The sequence below is a fragment of the Diabrotica undecimpunctata genome, chromosome 8 (assembly GCF_040954645.1).
Source record: "Diabrotica undecimpunctata isolate CICGRU chromosome 8, icDiaUnde3, whole genome shotgun sequence".
NCBI classification, from domain to species: domain Eukaryota; kingdom Metazoa; phylum Arthropoda; class Insecta; order Coleoptera; family Chrysomelidae; genus Diabrotica; species Diabrotica undecimpunctata.
In genome coordinates this window covers 22,697,274-22,717,536 of record NC_092810.1, presented here as the reverse complement: position 1 = coordinate 22,717,536, position 20,263 = coordinate 22,697,274, and the positions used below count along the sequence as shown (strand labels likewise).

General features: G+C 32.4%; 2 protein-coding genes across 3 annotated transcripts; one reads left to right on the top strand and one right to left on the bottom strand.

Moving 5' to 3' along the window:
• The first annotated feature begins 220 nt into the window (after positions 1 to 220).
• On the top strand, positions 221 to 1,959 carry LOC140448322 (thymidylate kinase). Its single transcript, XM_072541409.1, has 2 exons — positions 221 to 708; positions 1,520 to 1,959. Exons 1-2 carry the CDS (start codon positions 372 to 374, stop codon positions 1,834 to 1,836), a joined length of 654 nt encoding a protein of 217 aa, XP_072397510.1. The 5' UTR covers positions 221 to 371; the 3' UTR covers positions 1,837 to 1,959.
• Positions 1,960 to 8,315: 6,356 nt separating this feature from the next.
• Trm1 (tRNA methyltransferase 1) lies at positions 8,316 to 18,295 on the bottom strand. 2 transcript variants are annotated; one of them, XM_072539820.1, is made up of 9 exons: positions 18,155 to 18,295; positions 17,904 to 18,036; positions 17,386 to 17,700; positions 16,463 to 16,837; positions 14,133 to 14,289; positions 13,718 to 13,929; positions 12,463 to 12,544; positions 9,996 to 10,219; positions 8,316 to 8,464 (listed from the first exon to the last, which is right to left on the bottom strand). In XM_072539820.1, the coding sequence occupies exons 2-9, from the start codon at positions 18,017 to 18,019 to the stop codon at positions 8,362 to 8,364; spliced, it is 1,584 nt and encodes a 527-aa protein (XP_072395921.1). In that variant the 5' UTR covers positions 18,020 to 18,036; positions 18,155 to 18,295; the 3' UTR covers positions 8,316 to 8,361. The 2 variants fall into 2 exon arrangements, with proteins under 2 accessions (XP_072395921.1, XP_072395920.1); XM_072539819.1 differs by having other exon boundaries at positions 17,904 to 18,193.
• Positions 18,296 to 20,263: the final 1,968 nt, after the last annotated feature.

The window sequence follows — 20,263 nt, the reverse complement described above, 5'->3', positions numbered from 1 at the left end:
TGAATTTTGTCGATATTACGATATTAAAATGAAATCTACGCAATAAGCTAAAGTGTTTAAGAGAAATCGGCAAACACAGTTTCAGAAACTCTTACAATAAAATTGTTTTTAAGTAAAATAATTATGAGCAGAAAACTATCATAAAAATTCAAACTAAAGGCATAACCAATGACATGAGCATAACCATGGCATATCAAAATGTTCCTAGGGGTTCCTAGGTATGTCAAAAAAGTGAGGGAAAACATTCAAACATAACCCTAAATGACGCTTCGCTAGCTTAAATAAGTGTAGAGTGCATAATTATAACTGGTATTTAATTGTAGTATATCTGTTTTCTTTTTGTGTGACTTTAAATTAACTGCGGCTTTAATATGAGTACTTTAAAACGAGGTGCTTTAATCGTAATAGAAGGTGTAGACCGCTCAGGAAAATCAACTCAATGTAAAAAGTTAATACAAGCTCTAGAGAAAAAGAAAATTGAATCCAAGTTGTTCACTTTTCCAGACCGAAGTACGTTAACGGGGAAGCTTATTGATGAGTACTTAAAGAATAAAGAATGTAAACTGAATGATCAAGCTATACACCTCTTATTTTCTGCCAATCGATGGGAAAATGTGGAGAAAATGAAAACGCTGCTATATGACGGGGTTACCCTAATTATTGATAGGTATTCTTATTCTGGGATAGTGTTTTCATCGGTGAAAAAAAGTAAGTTATTTTATATAGTTAGAAAAAAAGTTGAACACAGAACAACTTGACAGAAGTATTGAATTTTCCATATGGAAATGAATGATAAAACAGTTTTTATGACACAAGCGTACAATGGTCTTTATACAGGACTGTTCAAATAAAAAGTATAAATATTAATTTCTTCTTGTCTCAGTTTTCTACAAAATTTTTTAAAAATCACTCTCAAAAACTTCACATACAATAAACATAAAATATAAATGAGCTAGCCATAAGAATTCAAGCCAGAATTGCATGCCTCAGTGGCAGAGAACATGAGTTACTTTAGCATAGAGTAATAGAAAAATGTCATTAAGAACATACATTTATTACGTACCTAAATACATACTTGTTCTCTTTGGATTAGATAGCATCATCATCACTACATTCTTTATTACCCAAAGAAATTATAATGGACTCTATTGTTTCTTCTATTATAGTATTGAGTTTCCAAATTTTTTTCCTTGGCTGTGGCCTGTCTTTTAGCATTTGCCAAATGAAAATATTTCATACTTAAAAAGTTTATAAAGGTGCCAACATTATCGATTTATTAAAATTACAAATTAATTTTAAAAGGCTTTGTTGACATTGTGTTGGGGAGTATATTTATGATTCTTGATAAAAAAGTGAAAATATTAATAAAACAGTTATTTTACTTATTTGTCATACTGTTTCCATAAAACATTGTAATTTATATGGATAACAATAGATTTTTACAGAGTTAACATGTATTAGTAATTATTGACTTCAATCTAAAATATTTTTATTACAGACTAAACAAATTCTCTTTTAGATATGAGTATGGAATGGTGTCAGCATCCTGAGAATGGCCTTCCTAAACCAGATCTAGTGCTTTTACTAACTTTAAGTTTAGAAGAAATGCAATCCAGACCAGGTTTTGGCAATGAAAGGTATGAACATATGGAATTTCAAAGAAATGTCGCAAACATGTATAACCAGCTCTGTGATGAAGAGGACAATTGGGTTAAAGTTGATGCTGCTGGGTCCATAAATGAAGTTCATAATAAAATTTTGGAAACTTGTTTAAGGAAAATAGAGAAAGTTGAGAAAAAACAGCTAAAAAGTTTAAATTTCAATAAAGGCATTTGAAATAGTAGGCAGACTAAGTGAATTAATAAATATATTTATATTATATTAATTATTTTTTATATGTTGTATTAGTATTTAGTAATGATCGCACATTTTCGGAGTATTTGTATATATAGATGATAATTATAAACAGAATCAATTGTTTTAATCTCTTGATCCCACCTTACCCTATAATCCTTATCAAAAAGTAAATAGAAATTGTAAAATATTGTACTAAAAATGTATGAATGACTCAAAAATTAATGTTGCACTACTTGAGTGTGACCAGAAGTGAAAACTTTTATAGAGGCCTGGAAAACATCTTGTATATTGACGAAGATATTTATTTATTTCATGAAAGTACAGATGTCACACAGATAAAAATGCTAAATATACAATTACAGACCCTAAGCAAAAGCTATGAGTCAAATTAGAAAAAAATATATAATACAAACACATTATTTTGGCACATTAAAAATTTTGAATAAGATGAGGTTCAACTGAAGGGCTTTTTTTTACAAAACTGCATAAATCCATTTCTGGCTAAAATACATTTTTTGTTTACAAATTTTACATTTAAATGTTTAAAATACATTTCGAGAGTTTGGTCTGTTTTATATCTTGCGTTAAAAGTAATAAAATGAGCCTAACAATCACGTTTCTTCCACAAAACTTAATTAAACCACTCAAAAACCTTTACCCCATGTTCTCTCTTTTTTTATACAAAACTTAACATCTTTAACTAACCATTAAAATTAGTTTTTGTTTTACAAAACTGCATAAATCCTCTGGCCTGCAGAACTATCCTTCTATTATTTTTGTTTGGTTTTAAAAGCATCCTCTAGAATTAGATGTTAATTAATGAAACAAAATATAATATTCGTTAGTTCTAAAACTACTCACGGGTCGTCAGTGTGTAGCGTAGCCACGCCATACCAGGCTGTATTATTATCAGATTATCAGTACTTTTCCGTTCAATGAGACGGCATGTGAATTCATTGTATGTCAACGTTATTTCTGTGTTTTGCGTGTTATTTTGAGATGGATACTGTTGCTAATTTATCGGTGGGATCTAAAAAAAGACGATCCATCAAAACAAGTGAGAGAGGGCGTTCAAAAATTATGAAGTACAACGATAGTGATCCTCATTTAGTGTTTCTAAAACAGAAGACCAGACCCATTATGTGCCCATAGTTCGAAAAATCTTTATTGTGCTACGGTATCCTACGATGATATAAAATTTAATCAACAAGTAGTCTACATGGCAGAGGGTTAAGAGGAACAAGATATTGTTTTGATGAAATATATCTCTGCTTTCGAGCCCCAAAGAAGAAGGGGAAGTGGTGCGCCTGTATCTGTAAGTCGCAGAAGAATGGTTTCTGTGAAATTTTTTCTCAATAGAAACAGAAACGCATGATTCCTGTCTGTAAAAAGTTTTTTGCTTTTTCAATGGGTGTACCTGCCTCTCGACTACTGCGGATTGGAAAGGTCGTAGCTGCCCAAAGAAAATAAGGTGGTTATCGACGAAAAGCTTTTTTCAGAGCCAAAAAAGGAAGCATTCCGTTAATTTCTTGGTAAACTAAATTGTGTGGAATCTCGTTATGGAAGAGGAAAAAGTAAGAGAGTTTACCTTTCAGCAGAGTTAAGTGTAAATAATTTATATAAAATGTTTAAGGATGCTTACACTGCCGATTTGCATGTGAGCTATTCATGTTTTCACCGTATTATTGTAACCGATTTTAACATTGGATTTTTCTCTCCACTATCTCATTCCGTGACTGAAGAGAAAAAAAATATGTCATTCATTTATTGCAAACCCACTGTGGACAAAATTGGAAAGAGATCCCTGATCTTCATTGGTATATTAATGTTTTTCAACACAAAGTTACTAGTGTTCCAGATCCAGAAACCCACAACTACCATGATGGCAAGTGTGATTGCTTGGATGATGAGCCAAAAAATTTTCACATCTAAATTTTTTGTGCTCCTCATTTTGTTTTTGTTTTAGTGGGTACCGTTTAATATTGTTTATTTCTAAGATATTTTCTTAGTTTGACAAAAGTTAATATCTCCCATCTTTTTTTACAAAACGCGATATCTCCAACAGACACATGGCTATATTTTGTTAATCAATCAATGAAAATAATGTTAATTAACGTTTTATTTCTCTAAATCTAACCTCAATTGATTACTTTCTCTGAAATTTCGAAAATTTTAGGAAAGTAATATAGTACCTATGCGTCTATATTCTTTGATTTTAGTACAACAGCTGCAGCACGTTTTTACGTCTCCTGAAAATTTTTGAAAGTTGGATTTATGCAGTTTTGTAAAAAAGCTCAACTGCGCAAACAATTTGTATATGGTGTACAGATATCATCATTATTGATATTTATTTAACAGAAAGAAAACTTATTTATACAAAAAGGAAACAAAAAAAAAACGAATCTAAAAAATATTGTGAGAGGGTTATAAAATGGTTCTCATAAATGAGATTTTTTAATTTTCATTTGAAGGCATTGATTTTCATTGTCTTCAGTATGTCAGAGATAAGGTTGTAGCATTGTTTTTTTTTAAACAATGGTTGTAGTACTTTATTCCTTTTACCACAATGCTTCATTGTTCTGCAGTTGTGTTCATTGCTGTAGCTCTAAAGTGGAATCTATTTCTTCCGTTATAGTTGTGAACTTGAGAAGTGGTAGTTGTTTCCATTTTAGAGTGAAATTTCTCCATTTGAGACGCGTAGGAACATACATACTTGGTATATGTATATTGATTGAATGTCCATATTCTTAATGGGTAAATATAGTTCTTTTGTTGGGAAGAGTCTTGGTAGTCTAAAGATTTTTTTATAGCTGTATTTTGAAGCTTTTTTATAGTTTTTCCATAATATATTTAATTTCAATAAATCTCAAAAATATCATAATATGATATACATTCGATATGTCATTTCTTATTTATTTGCCCCAATTTGTTTGAAATTGAAGTATTTTTCTCTGAAATCAAGTGTGGAATGTTTCCAGTCAGTACCTAGTGCTTGAAATTCCTGTATAGAACAATTTTACATATCTAGGCATCACCCTAGACTCACTAACTCAAATTTACTACTAATGTATGTATAACAAAATATGAAACAATTGCTAACACTGGCTAATAATGAATGTATAAATATAATGGTTAACCTGTGTTTTACCTTCGCTATCTCTGTGTTTTATTGATTTTATGCTGTCGTCTTGCCAAATTCTTTTAATTCCAGGCTTTGCAAATATCCATGGCTCATCTAAGTATACGAATGTTGCATTTTCAGATTTAAGTCTAGTATATTCTGTCAAAAATTTAATTCTTTTGTGAAGCACACTACTCCTTTCGCATAAAAGTAACCTAATATTTTCTTTTTTGAATTTAAATCCTAAATCTCTCAACACTTTTCAAAGGCTCTTAATTTCAGAACCTTGTTTTTCTCTTATTTTGGCCAGTAAAGTATCTAAACTGTCATGTTGATTGTTTTCACACATTCGATACAAAATATTCCGAATTTCAAATTTTTCTCCATCAGGTAAGTCAACGCTTCTAGAAAGTTTACGAGTTGTTTTCTTGTCTTCGTGATACTTAGTCACAGTAAGAGCTTCTTGAGAATCTCTGACCGTCTTCATTACAGTTTTTAGCTTACTTTCACGTATCCCGAGTGCGTCACAAACACGTTGATTTATACATAATAATGACTTTAAAGGTCCACCATTTTCTCTTTCCATGGTAAAGTATTTATGCACATTTGCAATTAATTCATCAATATCCAACTTACGTCTAGGCATGATGGTCACTTGAAACTACATGTATGAATGATAATATACCGAGTTTAGATCAATTTGACAGAAATTTTATAACTGTTGTGCTTGAGAAGTAAAATATAATATAACCGCTTACAAAGATCCTAAACACATTAAGCAAATTAGCTTAATGATCATTAGGAATGCAGATTGTAATTTAATTGTGTTCGATAAAAAGTTTAGACATGTTTGGAAACCGTACATAAACAAATTAAAATGTTTCCCACAAGTATTATCATTTGAAAATAAAAAGTTAAATATATTTACCAAAACCCTAACTTTAACCCGTAATCGCAGACGTCTCAAAAACGGTACACTTTAACAGACATATATGGTCAATCTAATCACCACTATTTAAATTGACAAAATGTTCTAGTTTACTCCGAAGTATTTTTTAACAAAAATTAAAAGTGATATTTTACATTTTAGTACTTTGTATATCTACTTTGAATATAAATTATCCTCAGTACGGTAGTATTTGTTTCAGAAAAAAATTATCAAACAAGTTGGTCAAAGAAATTTACATTAAATAACATTATGCATTTTCAAAATCTCGCAGGGACTAAAGCAGGGAGATGGGCTGGCACCAACATTGTTTAACCTGGCACTGGAGTATGCGGTTAGGCAAATGCAAACTGGACGAGAAAACCTACTGACCAATAAAACGGTTCAACTGGCTGCCTACGCCGATGATATTAATATTATGAGTAGAACATCAACAGGAGCACAGGAAGCATACGCAGAGTTAAAAACACAAACGAAAAGGCTAGGTCTGGAAATTAACACAGAAAAAACAAAAATAATGGTACAGACGAGAAGAAATATAATCCCACAAAACATTATGCATGAAGATGACATTGAAACGGTTGGAAAGTTTACATACCTGGGAGTAGAAATATATGCCGATGGAGCAGAGGATGGAGAAATACGAAAAAGGATAACGCAGGCAAACAAAGCTTATTTTGCCCTCTCCCATATATTTCGGTCTAAAAGTGTCCACCGAAATACAAAGATGAGAATCTATAAAACTTTAATTCGGCCAATAGCATGTTATGGCAGCGAAGCATGGGTCCTGAAAGAAACATCCAAAAACAAACTCGACACATTCGAAAGAAAAGTACTGAGGAGAATACTAGGACCTGTGAGGGAAAACGGAATCTTCAGAATTCGATATAACAACGAGCTCTATCAACTGTATAAGGAAACACCCCTGTCAGACTTCATTAGAATACAAAGATTGCAATGGGCCGGACATGTGATACGAATGGGAGAGGATAGGCTACCAAAACGAGCACTGAACGCCAGAATGCAGGGAAAGAGACCAGTTGGAAAGCCAAGAAAGCGCTGGGAAGACACAGTAAGCAGCGACGCACAAACACTTTTAGGAGTCCGTGTATGGAGAAGAGCAGCCACAGACAGACAAGGGTGGAGGCAAAAAATAAAGGAGGCCAAGGCTCATTTTGGGCTGTAGTGCCGTAAAAGAAGAAGAAGAACATTATGCAAGAATACTATTCTTCTTCTTCTTTTGGCATCATAACCCTGGATGGGTCTTTGCCTGTCTGGCTATGTCCTTCCATTCAGATCTCTCTTGTGCCCTTCTTCTCCATTGTCTTATGTTCATTGTTTTCAGGTCGTCTTCCACGTCATCCAACCATCTCGTTCTGGGCCTTCCTTTTTTTCGCCTTCCTATGGGCTTCCATTGTAACATTTTCTTGCAAGAATACCATTATTAAAAAAAAATGTAACAAAATAAGCAAAACTATGAACAATGGGTTAATGACATATATATTTATTTTATACTTAAAATTTAGCAAAGTGGTTAACATTATGAGAACTCCAGTACAGTTTACCTTGCCATTTACTACAACGAAAGATTTTCTGCGAATTCCGTTAATCGTTTAAAGGTGTAAGTTGGTTGAACGTACTGTAGCACTTTGCGATGACATAAGATGTGTATGATAGTCTCTTCATTTTTCACATTTTCTGCACCATTGGCCATTCATCTTACCTATTGTATAGGTGTTTTCTTAAACCACAATGTTCAGTAATGTTTTAATCTCTTTTTATTTCATTGAGGTTCATCAAATTGCCCGAGAGTTTTTTTGTCAAAATTCTTGATTATTTTCTTAGCCTGGATTTATTTTGATGATTCAGCATCTTTGGTGTTGCCATAACCTGATTCTGGGCCTACAAAGGTTTCTTTCGAGCCTTCTTTTGCCAAAAACACGACTCTTTCATTCCCATGCACTCCTTCTTTACCTGACACCCATATTAGAGACTTTATTTTTTTGTCAAATTGCTCAGAAGATTTTTGCAGACCTTGACTATCTGTTTCTTAATTACATATAATTCATTTATAGCATGGTGAGCTGGAGGATTCCCATTTCTAGTCTATAATGCTTACAGTGTATTAGGCTTAGTATTATATTTCGTTTCTATCCTGAACATTAAAAGCAGCTCGAGTTAAGTTCTCTTGCACCTCACGGTGCATTGTATATCCAGATACTTGTGTGATCCAAAATATTAGTTTTTATATAGGAAATATATATCCAGGAAATACAAGTCAGATCAGAACATGTTACAATTCATTTACTTAAATAGTACATGCAAATTAAAACGCAGAACTGAGAAGAAACCAGCGATAAGCACACTAGGGTAAATAAATAAAAATTTAATCCAATTAAAATATATTTATTATTTAAAAACATAAAAACTTAATATCCTATTTTTCCGAAACACCCTCAGTTTTTTCTTCAGTTGGGGAGTCTTCTCTTTTCCGTTTTCCTTGATTCCTTTTGCTTTTTTGAATCTTCTGGTCACCAACCCTACAAATTATTGAAATAATATACAATTAATTATACAGTCCAACAAGTCGTTACCCTGAAACACATCATAAAGTTAATGATAAAAAAAAAAACATCAAAATTATGACATAATTGTCTACTACATTTAATGAGAATTAGCCATAATTTTAAAAAAATTTTGACGTTTGATTATTAATAAATTATTTCGACGTTTCGGTTCCGGACATTTTAAAAACCATTTCCAAAGTGGATATTTAGAACTATGTATATATAACTATATGATATCTCTGAAATGAGCAAGAAGATGATTATTACATTATAAACTTATTAGAGCGGGGTACCACAGGGTAAGATATTTGGATTTTTATTGTTGTTTTATAGGGAAATTGACAATGGGAAAAGAAATGAAACTCTATTAGGACTTGATGATTAGAATATTATGTTGCTTGAATGTGTATATACACTATAAATCACTGCTTTAACCAGAGACATATAATACAAGATAAACTGATTGCTGCAATCCGGTCGTGTTCTCCCAGTGCGACAGAGAAAACTGACACAAAGCAGTCTCTGCATCTCTGTCTAATGGGCCGGATTTATCGACCACGTGACCTTATTACTAGTCATTTAGGTCATGTGGTCGATAAACCTGGCAAATTAGAAAGAGATGCATGGACTGCTTTGTCGCACTGAGAGAACGGGCTGGTATTGCAACGATTAGTCTATTTTGTATTATACGTCTATGGCTTTAACACATAAATTGAAGGAACCATATCTATCTATATAAAAGGCTATGATGATAAGTCATACCGTTTGTCCAGTAAACTAACGACGTCATCTAGGAAAGAAATCTGAACTACCACCATTTGGCATTTCAATCATATTTTGTTGTTGAAACGATAAGTTTAATTAATAACTGTATTAATTACATATTAATATAATTAATAATTAATTTTAATAATATTTTTAAGGTAGAATTTAATACAAAATACTTTAAAGATTTATGTTAGTTTAGATTTAAAATCCTAATGCCATCTGAACATTTTAACTACTGACATTTCAACCTATCAGTCATCAGTTTAATTAATACTACAAAAAATATTAATTACATATTAATATAATAAATAAATATGACCTAAATATTGTTGTTTAGTGTAGATTAGAGACATGGATATTAAAAGATTTAACGAAATCGGAGAGTATGATCAGTATGATGTTTAATGTTTATACACTTGGTGCGAGAATATAATATTTGGTGCAGAATTGAACATTTTAATTTTTGTAATGATAAAGACTTGGGGAGGCTAGGACCCACACAGGGTTGTAAAGCCAAAATGATGATGAATGAAAAAGACTTTTTTAAAAGGTTAAGATTAAATAAACTGACAGTGATCTATATTCTGGAAAAATATTGTAAATAGTTGTTAATAAATGATTATAAAAGTAGGTGTATACATATTTTCATTTAAAAAGTAGAGTAATTGTAGATGTAATTAATTGGATCCCCTGTTGCATGGTGACAGGCAAAATCACTAGTATATAAAAATCTTACATGGCTGTGTTCCTACATCCGGGACCCCAATGCGCTGTTGGGTTTTCTTGAAACCGAACTAGTCCCATCTTTTTAGACGCAGGATTCGCATCCGGATGCAATTTAAAAGAATACTCTTTCTCTGGCTTTTGAGATAATATACGGAAAGCAGGAGTATCTTCTGTGAGCCTCTTTTTGGCAGCAGGGTGGAGTTGTTCCCAACATCTCATTATGTCCCATACAACCTAAAATATATAAAAAAAGATTTCGTACAATACGCTATAAGTATTTTACAAATGGAACATTGGTAGAAGTGCTAGAAATTGTAAACAACATCCTACGAAGGCTAAGATGTTAGATGTGTGGAGGAAGCATATTAGAAGCTCATACAGCTATAATAATTATTCATCAAACACGATGAATAAAGGTACGCGCGTACGTGACGAAGCGGCTGGTAATGGAACGCACCGTAAAGCGCATTTATCGGCAAAATCAGGTGAGCAGAAGAGGAACAACAAAATAAACTTCCAAAAAGAAGCGTAATAAATAGATGCATAAAATTTATAAGAATCTAAACACGGACAGTGAATTTGTCATTTTATTTCCTGATTTAATCGGTCATCAAATCAAAATTTTATCAATATTTCAGAACGAGCTACGAAAAATATCAAGAACTCTTATCTACAGTAAAAACTGATCTCACAACACAAAATACAACATTTAGAAACTCTATTCCACCAGAAGAACGCTTAGCAGTATTATTTGGTAAGTATTTTACATTTTCCAGTTCATTCCGTTGTAGTAACGATTACTAAGTCACCAGGCAATGCACCGCTTCACACTAACCACGCAAATATTCCACACTGAGTTTTCGGTGTGAATCGACCTGTTAAGTTTCCGCCAAAATATTATGTTTTGTTTATGAATACATGAAATATTTTCTACAAAAGCACCGTTTTTAGCAATTCTTGCTACTCACACAACATTGAAATGTGTTAATTTTTATCGGTGTACTAAGGCGATCTGATAAGTTCTTGGCATGATCCATATAATGCAGTGATTCACGTGATTTTCCTACGTTGACATACATTTTAGTAGACGCCTGTGTGTACTTTTCGCTGGTTCATGGTTTAAAAGAAAAACAATGTATGGACTGTATTTTACTTGAAAATTGTAATAAGTGCACAACGATGAGCATTCAAGCTGAGATCTTTTTACACACTCTCTCTTTCAATGGCACCTAGGCAAGCTGACAACGTTGACACAGTTGCCATTTTACAACATAATAAAGTCTGAACAACGCCATGCAAGTCATTCCACGCAGTAATTATAGAACTATAGATATTCGTTTGAAGCAGTTGGTAGTTCTTGTTAAAAAATGAGCGACTTTTTTCATCGATACGTTTAAGTGGATAAAATATAGAAGTAAGTAGAATGGATGTCTGGTGTGTCTGAAATCAGTTGTGTTCACCTCCTAAAAAAAAATCAGGCAACCTGATCTACGCTGTTCTGTACCTGTTCAAGATTTTCTAGACTTATTCGAGCTGGCAAAAGATCAAAAAATGCTGCTGATCCGCACGGTCATCTCAATTTTCTTAGGAGCCACCGCGGCTAACTTCACGTTGAATAAAACCCAACAGGCAACCTTTCTACTCACTAATTCACTACTATAGTAAAAGCCACACTTAGAATGCAGTGCAGGTAAGATATGCAATGTATTTCTTACGGAAGAACGGCCGACCATGTTGCCGGTTTGCCCCGAGCGGTGCATCAGGACCGGATTTAAGAATCATAGCAATGGAATATACGCGTACACAACAAATGCCTAAGGTTGTATAAAAGACTAATAGGGTAAACTACTTGCATTTTTTTCGTATATATGTATGTAAGTATTTACGAGATATTAGATGTTTTATGTATACAAGCATTTTTTATAGAATTAATTCGTTTTTTTTGTTTATTCTCTTATTTAACTCAGTTAAATTATTGAGTAAAGATTTTTGAAACAAAGCGCGTACGGCCCTGATTTCTCAGTCTATGGCCAAACTACCACTGTGCCGACATGAGCGGCATCGCTGTGCGCCGTAAGACCAACACTACATTCTAATTGTGGTTTTTACTATACGCACACAAAATCAAACAATACTCTTAACGGTGGATATAAGCACAGCCCGGAATGTCCAGGCGCAGGTTTTTTGAAATGCGAAATAAATTTTGTTGACTGACTTATCTTTAAAAAAGTAGTAACTACTTTCAATTTATAATTATTGATGAAAAAAAAAAAGAATCTTTTTCATCAAGACAATACCCGTTTTAACAAAAGTGTAAGACAATTGGGAAATCTGCATTTCCAGAGGAATAAAACCACCGGATAAAATGTATTAATCAAAGATTGATTATATTTGCAAATAAAAATTCTTTGAAGGACTAAATTGTATTCAAAAGCAGACCAAGAACTTTTCAGACTGCTCTCTTAGTAAACACTTACCTTGGTAGGCGCATCTGTTTTTATGGAAGTTTTATTCATATGGGTAAATGATACTCTATAACCAGCATTAAGAATGGCAGATCTACAAGAATATTTATAAAAATAATTAATGATGTCTTATAATATTTTTTTTTTAATTTTTAATAAACACAGAAATTCCACAATTACCTTTGTGGCACTTGCTTAGCGTAAAAACTCAGAGGTCGTGAGTTGGAATCCCGACTGAGATTAGAATTTTTATTATTTTTTTATCCCGGCAGTTATTCAGATATAAAAAGCGATCCTTATTAATTACAATGAAGCTGACTTTACTTAGTAACAAGGCAAATATTCGACAAATACACAATATACAATAAGCTAGTTAGATGCAGTACAACCAGTTTATATGGGTATTATGTAATGTTCCCGTATCTGTGAGTACATTCCCTCTCTCCCTCTCTAGTCCTTTCCTCATTACTCAGTGTCATGATCTCCCACGATATGAGGAAGTATTTCTTTTATCTCTCTTTTCATCAGCTTCTATCCTGGGCTCCCATGGAGTCATAGAATGCCTTACCACTGACTTTCTGCACTTAATCTGTTTATCGAGTGAATGAGCGACCTCTGCCTCTATGAACTTCAATGTTTTCCAAAATTATAAGTCTGTCAATGTTATCATTACATGCGATATATCCGAGAAACTTTCGTCAATTTTTTCCGATCGTCCTGATTTCATGATCCTTATTTCGAGACTGTGACTGAATATAGGAAAAATTAATGCACATACCAATCTCATTTTGGTGTTCTTCGACAAAAAAATTTTTCCATAGTTTTGATAATCTACTCATAGCATTTGGGTGAGCAAGTACATTAAAATTAAGAAGAAGTAAACTGTAATCAAAAGTATAACCTGAAAGTGGAAAAGCTAATATTTTGGAAGAGATCAATATATTACATTGTTCTGCTTGGTGCTACAGACAACGACGAAGCGAAGATTTGAACTTTTGTTCTACTTGAAAAAAACATTATAATAGTATTTTATTTTCTTTTTCTTTTTTACTTCACTAAAGAGTTGCTGAAGCGTCAGCAGCATTCGTGGCGAGTCTTTTTATTATTCGTAGAGTGCCGTCTCCATACAGAGTCTGGCAATAATATTTTAGAAGATTCTGCGGTCCATGCAGAACAATGCTGGTATCTAAATATTTGTTTTAAATGAAGAAGAAAAATAAAATACATACAAAATGTTTTAAAAACAAATAACACAATTATAACTTACCTTATCACCATCATTGGTGGTTGTTCCACGTGTATAGTACTACACAGTTTCTCAAACGTATAATACAAAGGTACATCTAATAATTCTTCAGATATAACATTTAAAACACCATGAATTCGACGTATGGTACCTAATTTTTCTGGAGCAATATCTATGACTTCTTTCACAAACTCTGAAGAGTGTAAAGGAGCGGACCAAATAGGACCACCAATCTATGATGACAACAAAACATCATTAATTAAAATCATTAATTAATTATTAAAAAAAGATTGGACAAAAGATAACGAATCAGGCAAATATATTAAAATCAAAGATGGTGATGATGATTGTGAATAGACAGCTGTGTTTATCTTAAACTTGTATTAAAAATAAAATACTACACCCATATTTTACTACTTGAATTATATATACTCACATGATGCGTATTTCCACAATGTTCACAGTTTGGAGAAACTGGAGGACCTGTTGGAATTTTAAACTTAACATTTCCCTTTTCGCCAGTCTTTGTTATACCCAGTGGTTGAAGAGTAAAACTATCACATCCTGTACAATGATAAACGTGAGATAATTTACTGTAACAGAAGAAATTTTTGTAATTCTACTAAATTTATGTTGATTTTTACTCATTTAAAGTTTCAAACTGTTTAAACCATTTCATTTATTTGTATTTTTCTTCTTAAAAGATTGAATTTTGATATAATGTATTCTTAACATAATTAATATTTCTTAATATTAACAGCAGTTTCTTAATATTAACAACTTGCATCAAATAAATAATATTCCTAATTGTATGAATAGATTTTTAGATTTTGCTCTGACTAATATAGATGTTTGTACTGGGGCAAGGTCTGACTGTCCATTAGTGGCTGAACATTCGTATCACCCTGCTCTCATCTTCAGTATCAGAGTAAGTGAAATAGCTGATTTACCAGGCAACAAAAAGGTATATACATACAACTTTGCTCAAGGTAACTACTGACATCTTTATCATTTAATTTTTCAGTTTAACTGGTCCTCATTATTCTTATATAAGGATATTAAAAAAGCTTTTCATGTTTTTTATAGTCAAATGTCAAATCAAAATGTAAATAGTATTAAAAAACTTAAACCCAAAAAATCTACAGGCCCTGATGAAATACCACCCTATATCTATAAGGGAATGGCTGAACCCTTGGCTAAACCTCTGGCGTTTTTGAACAATGTCGATTGAACAGGAATATTTTCCATATATTTTAAAAGTCGCAACAATTTTTCCAATACATAAAAAAGATAAAAAAAATGACATTCAAAACTACAGGCCTATCAGCCTGTTAAATAGTATTGCTAAGATTTTTGAAAGTATTCTTTATGATGATATATATAAGCATGTTAAGAGTAAAATCAGCTAATTCCAGCATGGTTTTGTAAGAGACAAATCAACAGTAACTAATCTCTGTGTTCTCTCTGAACATTTGCTAAGGCTATTGAGGCAGGGGAATAGTTGGACATTCTGTATACTGATTGCGAAAAAGCATTTGATAAGGTAAATCACTGTATTCTTTTAAATAAACTGGTACAGTTTGGTTTCTCAAGAAAAGCTTTTAATTTATTAAAATCTTATTTGTCAGATAGAAAGAATACAGTAAAAGTAGGTAATTGCTTTTCTCACCAATATGTGTCATCCTCAGGAGTCCTACAGGGGAGCAAACTAGGACCATTGCTGTTTATTTTATTTATTAACAACTTGCCAGACTGTATTAAATCTTGTAACAGCTTAATGTATGTGGATAATTTTAAACCTTTTAAAACAATCTCTAATACAAAAGATGCAGTCAAATTGCAAGATGATCTAAGATCAGTTATACAATGGTTTAACCATTCAAAAATGACTCTTAATGTTAAAAAGTGTGCAATAGTTTCATATATGAGAAAAATCAATAGTGTTATTGAAGATTATTATATTAATGATGATCGAGTTGAGAGAGTGTTATGAAGGATCTTGGAGTTAAATTCCAAATCAACATGAAGTTCAATATACGCTTTTATGAAATAACTAACAGAGCTTATTTTGCTTTGGGTTTTGTCAGTAGAAATAGCAAAAATTTCAGAATAAGCACAATTATAAAACTCTATAATGCCCTGGTGAGACCATATATGGAATATGCTTCAATCATCTGGTCTCCTACTGCATTTTCAAACTCAGAAATGATTGAAAAAGTACAAAAACGATTTTTAAGATTTCTATACGTAAGGAAAAATATGAAATATCAATATGGGGTCTCATACAGGGTAATGTTGGACTCATTTCAGTTACAGTCACTTGCCACTAGAAGAAACAGTCAGGCTATGTTCATATACTTGATTGTTAACAGTATTAAGTACACAAACTGTGGTTTAATTGAGTTTATTTACTTTAGAGTACCCAAGAGTAGGTTAAGGATAACTAACCTAGATCTATTCTTTACAAATTACTATAGAAACATATCACCAATAAACAATATGTTAAAAATTTGTAATGAAGTATTTAATAGATTGACTCATATAGATATATTTAATGTAAAAAGCTGTGAACTTACGACATTGCTTGCTCATCAGCACTAGGTTTAAGGGGTTTATTGTATTTTTTCTTATTGTATTATTAATGTTCGTTTCTTTCATTAATTTCTTGTATTTTTTTGTCTTAAACACTTTACATGTAATTAGTATTAGTCCATAGTGTTTGTAAGGTGTCTAAATAAATAAATAAATAAGAAAAAACAGACTAACCTGGTTGAAAATTTACATTTGTGAGCTCCTGAATATACTCTCACAAATACCCGAATGTAGAAATCAGCTGACAGTGACATCAGGGGTTCAATATATCTCCCATATCTAGTAGCATGTGATTCGATAGACTGCAACAAAATTCTTAAAGCCATTTCATGACAATACCTGCTCCTAATAGAAATCGCACCATATTTCGTATAACAAGTCTCTGGGCTATTTCCTGCTAGCACAGCCATATCTGTAGCAGTTACCAGTAACAAGCCTCCATCTTTAATTGCTTGTACTGCTGAATCTAGAAACATTGAAGGACATCCATAAGGGTCTAAGTCAATGACATCAAACTGGTTTTGTTTCTTGTGTTGATACATTAATGCCCTAAAATTAACAAAACGACATCCTAAGATGGCTGGATTCAATCAACAATTCAATAATTTTCCTGTGTTATTAAGAAAATGGATTTGAAACATTGTGCAGAGGAAAATGTAAGAATACCTAACAGGGTAAATCTGAGGAATAGAGGGGATGATACAACAATACTTAGTTTAATTAACTCATTTTAGAGGTGTTTTTTTGAGTTATATGAGAGGTGCCTTGATAAAAAATATATTTTTTTCTCTTCTAATCTAGAGCTTTTCTTATGAATTTCTAGATAACACTGATCCAAAAGGACCTGCTGGATGTATATATAATCCAAGTCTACTATTTTACCAGCTTGGGGGTAATTAATTTACAATCAAAATCAACATATCATTATATTGAAAATTAAGAAACATTTAAGTATTATTTGATTTCTCTTAATATAAACTCTAAATAAAAATCTAAAACAAAAAGACCCTATGGCAAATTTTAAATTTGTTATAGCTCGTTAATATTAATTGTTGGGGTTTTTCAAGTTAATCAATCTATAAATATTTCATACTTACACAGCATCATCATGATTTGGTTTTACCAAATGTTCAACATTATTCAGTATTACATTATTTTTGATATCATCTACAGCTTGTAAAGAAAAATCGTTAGCTACTATTTGTTTTACACCTGGAATTTCTTTGGCATATCTTATAGATCTTAGTCCAGTGGCAGAGAGGGCTTCTAGGATATTAATACCATCTTCATACCTGGTACCAGCTTGCCAAGGTTCCAGCTGATTGTCTCTTACTTCATTCTTCTCTTTTTTGGCTCTAAGTTCTTCATTTTCTTTACGAAAGCGTCTTGCAAAGGCACTTATTACTGAAATACTATATACTATATATCAACAAACAGAATTGAACATATGAACAGCAAACCCATATAGTGTAAAAAGGGCAAATAATGGGCGACAAAATAATAGGTGATAGAACAGGGAGAGCAGTGATATTAGCAAAAACAATATAGGAAATACTGGTTATTACAAGGATTATATTACAATAAATCATAGCAAGTTACAGGCTGATTTTATTACCTTACATCTCTATTGAATTCTTGGACAGGATTGTAAAATACTTTCCCTCCCGTGCGAATATTCGCCAAACCTTCAGAAATTTCTTGAAATTCAGTTGTCCCACTTGTGTTTGTCATATTTTGTAAATAATTACCTACAAAAATAGTTCTTATTGATTCATAAGACAATTTTAACTTAACCTGAACTTTATTTTTTTGTATTATTCGAAAATAAAAATACATTTGAAATGTATTTGTTTTTTATTTTCTAACCTTCCAGAACTTGACATGTGGATCCAAATCCATGACAAATGACAACTAAAATGAGGTTATTACTGGTATAAAAAAATTGCAAGAGAAAAAAAAGAAGATTTTACCAGACACAAAAATGCAAATTATTATAAAATAAGTCGATAATTGAGTTTTAATTAATTAAGCTTTGGTGGGCTCTTGTTTTAGATGTCCACAGACTTTACAACCATTTACTCTTTGTTCTCTATCAGAATCTAGGTTAGGCCACCAGGAGTATGATATGAACGCGCATTTGATTTCATTCTAATTATCCCTTCCTTCATGATTACCAAAGAATATAGACGCTTATATAAGCGTCTATATTCTTTGTGATTACTATGAAGTTCCTCAAGCAATTGTTGTCTGAGGCTAGTGGGAATGACTGCTCGATAAGCCCACATAATAATACCCTTTTCTATTGAGAGTTCATTCTTTCTAAAAGAAAGGCTTAAAAATTAAATTTTCAATATGCTTAGGAAATGCTAATTAATTGGCCTTTCTAAACCATCAGCCATTACATGCATTAGAACCGCTCCATGGTACCATTGTACCATGGAACCGCTCCAATACCATATTCGCTAGCATCATAAACTAAACGAATACCGTAGAATGGGATGACTTTGATTCTATGAGGTGACTTTGATAGAACATGAATATTTTGTTTCAACAGAGTATACAACCCAAATGTTTCATCCGTTATGGTGATTGTCTGAACTTAATTTCAGTGTACATGTTGATTAACTGTAGCGGAAGGCGTTTGTGGCGAATATCAAAAGTATACTCTTATAAATGCACTGTTGAAGTTTTTGTTTTAATTTCATGATTTTAGATTGTGTCACTAAATTTAAACATACAGCTCTCACCATGCAATTTCAGGTAATTTTGTGTATGTTGCCTTAATTTATGTTTAACTGTCAATATTTTAAAATATTTAATCTTCTAATTAAAGTTATCTACTTTATTATTATTATTAAATCTACTGATTAAGTTATTTTCGTGACTACTTCATGAAATTAGGTACATGATTTCTTCTCCGGGGTCACTTTGATACATTTTTCGGGGTGACTTTGATATTTTATTTCTTTTTATAGTTTTCTTGATGACACTTCAAACCGTTAATTAATTTCAGGTTTTCATCATTATCTATATCGTAGCGTTTTTAAATAAAACGAGCGGTTCGAATTTATATAAATATATTTATTTATATATATACCGAAGTTTACAGTTCGGTAGTCTCTTATCAACTAAACTCACTCATAACATCGTTACATATATATACCAAAAAGTATTATTCTCGAATCTTCTGGGGTAGTCCCACCTCTAATTCGCCTACGTGGCGGGTTGTTCTCTCTCGCACTCGATACATCGCGAATGTTCTTGTTGCCTTTTTCGAGATGCAACCGTTACATGTGCCATGCCGAAAGCATGTTCGTAACAATATGAAAAGCCAAAATGTCGCGAGTTTATAAACGAAAGTTGGGATCAAGAAGGTACAAGAACTTCTCTGACGAAACTCTTGAACATGCTCTGCTTCAAATAGTAAACAGAAACTTGTCTGTTAAAGCTGCTTCAGAAAGATTGAAAATTCCGTATGGTACTTTATATAATAAATACAAAGGGAAGCATGGGAAGAAACCAGGCCAAACTGCGTTGTCGGCGCTGGAGGAAAAATCAATCGTGTCCTGCATTGTCAAATGTGCCGATTGTTGACTTCCATTATTGACGTTAGATGTACAACTTTTCACTAAGAGTTATTAAAAAGAACTGGAAGAATTATTTCTAAATTTAAAAACAGGGTAAGTCCTGGTAACGACTGGGTAACCCATTTTTTAGAGAGGCATATTGTTAGTTAGCAAATCTCTGAACGACCTGCGTCTAACATTACTAGAGCTCGGGCAGGTGTCACAAAAGAAACGATAGAATCATATTTCAATAATTTAAAAACAACTCTCTCAAATTGCCCTCCATCACACGTTTTCAATTACGATTAAACCAACGTTAGTGATGATCCGGGGAAAAGAAGATTGCTATATAGAAAAGAGACCAAATACCCAGAACAAATAACTAATCATAGTAAAGCCGCCACATCAA